Source organism: Zootoca vivipara, chromosome 3 (assembly GCF_963506605.1).
Source record: "Zootoca vivipara chromosome 3, rZooViv1.1, whole genome shotgun sequence".
NCBI lineage: Eukaryota > Metazoa > Chordata > Lepidosauria > Squamata > Lacertidae > Zootoca > Zootoca vivipara.
The window spans coordinates 115,747,394-115,754,152 of record NC_083278.1 but is presented as its reverse complement, the minus strand read 5'-3'; the positions used below and the strand labels follow the sequence as shown (position 1 = coordinate 115,754,152).

At 46.5% G+C, this 6,759-nt stretch overlaps 1 protein-coding gene across 1 annotated transcript in view; it reads right to left on the bottom strand.

Annotated features, from left to right (window-relative positions):
• Positions 1–1,960: 1,960 nt before the first annotated feature.
• The window catches only part of XKR6 (XK related 6), a 153,475-nt gene continuing 148,676 nt past the window's right edge, over positions 1,961–6,759 (bottom strand). Inside the window, exon 3 of the mRNA XM_060273160.1 lies at positions 1,961–3,161. Within this exon, the coding sequence (XP_060129143.1) occupies positions 2,197–3,161 (965 nt within the window). The 3' untranslated portion in view covers positions 1,961–2,196. The remainder of the gene's footprint in view (positions 3,162–6,759) is intronic.

Sequence of the window (6,759 nt, the reverse complement as noted above, 5' to 3'; positions counted from 1 at the left end):
ACTTCCAGACATCATCAAGCATGTTTAAATGAAGAGTCTAGCTTTTTCAGTTTTCCTGCAAGCCGAGGTCAAAATGTTGAGGTTGGTGGAACTCTACGCTAAGCTGTTACGTTGCTGGATGCTTCCTTCCTCCCTATGAACATAAAGGGAAGAGCACCGGGGAAAGAAAACCAGTTTGTCTCTGCAGCTGCCCCAGAAAGCACTATGAGCAAAGCCAAACGATTCTTGGCTAAACCATCACAACGATTAAACAACAGAAATGTTAAGCACCAAATTTTTGCTGGAAACACGCCAGTGATGAGCTATCCCCATTCAAAGAACCCCATCCTTCATTTTTCATTTTTGTTTTCCTTCTTTAGAAAATAGAAAAACACAAACAAATAACAGAATACCATTTTAAGATCACTTTAAGGCTGACACGAAACGAGACGAGACGCACCGTTAACAATGTTCAATCCATGTGTCCCTCTTTAAAGCCTTAAAATGATGCCTGCAGATCAAAGCCCAATTACCAGCCAGAGCTTAAGAACTGTGCCTTTAAATTGACTTTCTTTTTGCTACTATGCTGAGTTTTATTAAGACTGAGAATGATTGGGAGAGGGGAAGGGGAAAGCCATGATGGAACTTAAAAAAAAACACACCCCAAAACTTTTTAAGTTCTGTTATCGTAATCCTCACCGTGATCATCATTAGTATTTGGTACTCAGTTTAAGAGTTAAAGGCCAACCAAAAAAAAATAAAAATGCTTCCAGAAACAAATCAGATAAGTTTTTGTTTTGTTTTGTATTGATCCCAATATCAATTGCAATGAAAACCAATGAAATAACTTGCTTTGTGGGCGGGACTGATTCTCCCATCCAACTACTTTCTGCAGGCAGGGGAGCTGCAGAATGGTTCCCCATTCAGTTCAATCCCATTCAGGGGAGCTGCAGAATGGTTCCCCATTCAGTTCAATGGAAGAAGCTGATGTGCACATGGATTTTTTTTGGGGGGGGGGTCCATGAGCCAGCTTCCACCATTTGAGTGAACTGGGTGCCTGGTCCGCAACAGAGACTGGCTGAAGACTGCCTAGCTGCCCGAAGACGTATCAATTGGTGAGTCCGCGGCACAGCGGGTGCAAGTCAAAAACTGGATTTTCATTGGCTTGGAAAGAAATAGGATTACACCCTGAGATACAAGCTCAGTACGGTGAAACATAAAGGCTCACCCCCTTCCCCTTCCCCTCCCCCCATTAACCCCCTCCCTCCCCCCATCAGGAATGCAGTTATAACATTACAAACACAGACTGGCCTGCATAAAAGGAACTGAAATACGTTCAATTAAAGCAACTCCCATGCCAAATCAGAAAACGAACATGAACTCTCTTCAAGTTTAAGCTTGGGCATTCTCACTTGTTTTTTTTTCTTTTCTTTTTGCACCAATCTAATAGGAGCAATTATATTACCTTTTCATCTGATTTTTGTTTTTAAAAATCTAGTTTCATATATATATATTTATATACATATATAGACATAACCGTATATGCGCACACCCGTTTTGTATGTGTGCGCGCATATATATATATATATAATTTCTGTCGTTAAAACCGTCAAAGAGCTTTGCATGAGGGAGGTGACAGTACGTAATGAAACTCAGCACCTAAGGGCATAAGGCAGTTGTAGGTTTGTTTGTTTGTTTGTTAAATATATATATATTATTATTAGTATTATTATTATTTTCAATCAGCACCAATCCCTATGATAATGTCCTACACTTGGTGTAAGGTATAAAACTCAGAGGCGGAGCTGTTTGCTTTACTCCGACCTCTGAAAGCGTGGAAGTTTGAAAATACTGGTTGGTTTTGTGTTGTTGGGTTTTTTCCTTCTTCTTCTCCTGCACGTAAAAAACAAAAGGAAAGTTTTTCTTTTTGTTTTTTACTTACAAAACATTGAGGATCGCTCATTCTCATATATATATATGAGAAATTTAAACACATACAGCAACCAGAAATTAAACTTATTGGAAGGTTAGTTTCATGAGCTGCGTTCATGACCGTAAACATTTAACCCGCCTTTTCCCGCCCCCAATTTCCCTCTTTTAATTCTTTTGTTGTTTGTCTGTGACAGTATGTGTGTGTGTGTGTCGTTTGTGTCGTGTGTGTGCGTGTGTGTGTGCGTGTCTGTATGTTTGTATGTGTGCTTGTGTTTAAAGGAGCTTTTAAAGTGAAGATTCATACTGTAGCAATTCATACAAGAGAGGTCCGTCTCTATATCTAATCCCTACGGCGGTCGGGGTGACATACTGTAGAATGTTTATAGTCCTTCTTAATCTCCTGTCTACAAAATGGGCGTCCCAAGCAGGGTACCTCTTCCTTGGGATGTCTATCTTAATGAGAGGGCCTTCTGGGTGGTAGGGCCTCCCGGACGGGGTCGTAGGTACCATCGCTCTCACTTGGAAAACTGGCAAGCAAGTCTCGGCCGTGAGTTCCTCCTGTTGCTCCGTGGCCGCTCTGGTGGGCGTCGCCTGGGCCGCCCTGTACCCTGGGGTCTGGGGAGCCATGGGTTCAACGTCAGGGGGCAAAGGAATGCCCCAGAGCAGTTCGGCGCAACAGGAGCTGGCAAAGATCTTAGCTCTTGGCCCCATGGGATGCAGGATGCCGTAGTACAAGAGCATCAGTGCTACCCCGGCGGCGAAGCTCAGAAAGACGCAACAGAGCGCTGGCACAGCATACGAGTCAGTGGTGTCGGGGTTTCTGTAATAATACCAAAGGAGCGTCAAGGCAGCATTCTCCGTCAAGACTACAGTGTAATAGGCAAACATTCGGTATCGGGTCCGCCCTTCCTTGACATTAAACCAGCAAAAAATGTACACAATCCCTACCACCATGTTGAAGAGAATCTCCTCCCATTTAGACATGCAGAAGTCTGTCCCGCCATGGATGATCCAGAATGCCATGGCGCACCAGTGGACCACGAGAAAGATCCCAAAATAGAGCTGGAAGATGGAAGCAAAGAGGGCAAAAGAGATAACTCTGGATGAGATGGTGAAGAGACGCCAGAAGAGATGGATAAGGGCCCCTCGGTAGCTCATACTCTTCTTGTCATCCCTGGAGTCCCGGAGAAGTTTGTGATACGAGGCTAGCACCCAAGCCAGGGACATCAGGGAGGCGACAGAGGACACACCTGCCGGGAGAAGACACACACACAAACCCACAGAGTTAAACAGGAAGCAACGGGGCAAAAGGGGTCGCAGCGGCCCACATCATCGTCCCCTGGGGGGCAGGTGTGGAGCATGTTTACAATGCGGGTCAGGGTAGCGAAAAAGATCTAGAGGAGGAAGAGAAGAGAGAGTAAAATAAGCAGGGCTTCCTATGGGAGCATGCCTGCGCTGCAATACCTCCAGGCCACCATCTGCATGGATGTGCATGGCGATGAGGCTCACTGTCCACCAACAAGTCCTTGCGTGGGAGGCTTCTATGTACCGTGGTACCTTGGTTTGAAAACATAATCTATTCTGGGAGTCTGTTCGACTCCTGGAACCATTCAAAAACCAAGGCGCAGCTTCCGATTGGCTGCTGGAGCTTCCTGCACTCAGTCGGAAGCCGTGGAAGCCACGTCAGACGTTCGACTTCTGAAAAACATTCGCAAACTGGAACACTCACTTCCGGGTTCGCGGCGTTCAGGAGCCGATTTGTTCGGGAGCCAAGCCGTTCGAGTACCAAAGTACCACTGTACTTTGTTGTGAACTGGTTTAAGAAAGCCTTATTTATAGCCACCTTGGAGAAACTGACCTACAGTATTAACTCCAGGTTCTCAAGAGGGGACGTTGGACTTGTTTGGACTATTTGTTGTTGTTGTTGTTGTTGTTGTTGTTGTTGTTGTTGTTGTTGTTGTTGTTGTTGTTAAGCTTATTTAACAATTCAGTCACATGGATGGCAAATTCCACCGGAATATGATTTCATCTGCCACTTTATATGAGTTTTTAATGTGCTGTTTATGTATTATCTTAGAATATTGCCTCTTTTGTGCAAGTTTCTTTTAATACTTATTTATGTATATCTTTTGTCTCCTTATCTTTACACCTGACCATGCTTGTCTTTGAACTGTTGGAAAACTGTGCCAGTTCTGTTTGCTAATGAAGTAATAGCAATAATTTTTAAAAATTGATCATAGTACAGTACTGTGAAATCAGAAGGGACCAAGTTAATTATAACTGCCCATGAACAGGTGAAGCCCATGAGCTCCATCTCGCTTGGCCAGGTCTTTCCGCCTCATCTGAAGACTCGTCAACGTGACAGCGCACCTTCTTGGAGTTCATGAGTAAAAAGCTTGGCTGGGATATAAGAGCTGGTCCTCTGAATATGGCTCATTGGATTTCTATAGGTAAAGGTAAAGGTAAAGGACTCCTGGACGGTTAAGTCCAGTCAAAGGCGACTATGGGGTTGCGGCGCTCATCTCTGGTTTCAGGCCGAGGGAGCCAGCGTTTGTCCACAGACAGCTTTCCAGGTCATGTGGCCAGCATCAGTAAACCGCTTCTGGCGCAAGGGGACACCACGATGAGTGCCAGAGCACACAGAAATGTCGTTTACCTTCCCGCCACAGCAGTACCTATTCATCTACTTGCACTGGCCTGCTTTCATACTGCTAGGTTGGCAGGAGCTGGGACAGAGCAACGGGAGCTCACCCTGTCGTGGGGATTCGAACCGCCGACCTTCTGATTGGCAAGCCCAAGAGGCTCAGTGGTTTAGACCACAGTGCCACCCGCATCCCTGGACTTCTATAACCCTTCTCTAATCTAGGCTGATAGCTCAGCCTGAAGCATCCGTTGTCAGAAGCACCCTATATTTGAAGCATCTGTTGTCAGAAGACCTAGGAAGGTGGGGATTGTGCAACATTTGACATGGCTGATGGTGTCTTGAAGGCCACCTTAAATTGGCTTCTCTACTCTGGTGTTCTGATTATTCCCAGCAAAGCTCTAAGACAGGGGTTGCTAATGTGGTGCCCAGGGGTGTTCATTCTGCTGCAGTCCAAAGCTCCTGGTAACGATATCCATATTCCTCCCAAAGGGCCTTTGCAAGATGTGGCCCATCTGCTCATGCAGAGCACCTCACGCCTCAGAAATGCCAAGTACACAGAGAAACTGTTATGAATGGCATAAGAAGCTGCCTTCAAAGGAGTCAGGCAATTGCTCCGTCAAGCCGAGCATTGCTGTCTTCTATTCAGGAACTTTCTAGATCACCTGCTACCTGACCCTTTTAAACTGGACATGTCCGGGATTGAACCCGGGACCTTCTGCAAGCAAAGATAGTCCCTCTACCGTTGAATGGTGGAAGAACAGGCTCCCACTAGACCCTCCCTGGCAGACTCACATGGGACTGCCCCTAAAGAGCATTGCTCCTTCAGTCTTCAGCAGTAAAAATTACTGGAGGATTCACAGAAGGGACCACAAGGATTATCTAGTCCAACCCCATGCAACGCAGGAATCTTTTGCCCAACATGAGGCTCCAACCCATGACCCTGAGATTAAGAGTCACGTCCTCTACCGACTGAGCTACGGGGCAACACAATCTCTGGCTTCGCACAGATGCTAGTGCGATTTATGGGGAAAGAGCAGTGCCTGCATTCCTGCACACAAATTTTGCTGTGTTGCTGGCTAGCACCAACAAAATTAAAATGGCAATTTGAAACTGATACTAGTGCAGAATGTGAAGGGAGTAATACTAAGATTGGAAGGCAGGGAAACCAGAAGTAAGTTGAGGTAGAGAGCCAAAGACAGTCACCCTCAGACTTCTACAAGGGCAGCATTGAGACTAAGCCAGCAGGCAGTGGCAACCTCTGGAATAGTCGTAAGAAGGCAGGCAGGTGGGAGCTAGCTGAGGACAGATGGAAGTTGGTGGGGCAGTGCCCCATTCGCTCTAATGGACCACCATCCATTGCAGTCCATCAAATTTAGCTACAGTATAATATTCTCCTCCCTTCTGTTAATGGTATCATTGCCGTCGGTTACATTGACCGTGGTTTTCCAAGTCTTGAGTATGCTTCTGAGCCCTGGTTCCCAAAGTGGGCAGCAGGATTACCTGTTGGGTGGTGGTGGCAGTGCTTAGGGGCAAGGGGGCAGCAGCGGGGGGGGGGGGCGGCACTAGAGTTGCCAATGAATATCAGGCTTTGAAAAACTGGTATTGCTGGATCAAGTCAATCAATCTCATTGAAGTAATTAAACAAAAACGAGTTTCAACTGGGTTTTGCACCAACGTGCAATTAATTGTTGCTGTTTTGAATTTTATCATGTTATCAGTGGGTTGTGAAAATCGCTTATCTGAATAATGCTTTCTGCAGGGCAGGGTAGGGGGCACCGGGGAGGAGTTTATGGAACCGAGGGGACAGCGGCTTGGAAAGGTTTGGAATCTGATGTCCTGGAGCCCAGAGCCACACTGAAAGAGGGCAATGGGCAATGCATCTGTGCCTCAATTGGCCCATCTCCATGTCCTGGAGCCCAGAGCTACACTGAAAGAGGGCAATGGGCAATGCATCTGTGCCTCAATTGGCCCATCTCCATGTCCTGGAGCCCAGAGCCACAATGAAAGAGGGCAATGGGCAATGCATTTGTGCCTCAATTGGCCCATCTCCATGTCCTTGAGCCCAGTGCTACACTGAAAGAGGGCAATGGGCAATGCATCTGTGCCTCAATTGGCCCATCTCCATGTCCTGGAGCCCAGAGCTACACTGAAAGAGGGCAATGGGCAACGCATTTGTGCCTCAATTGGCCCATCTCCATGTCCTG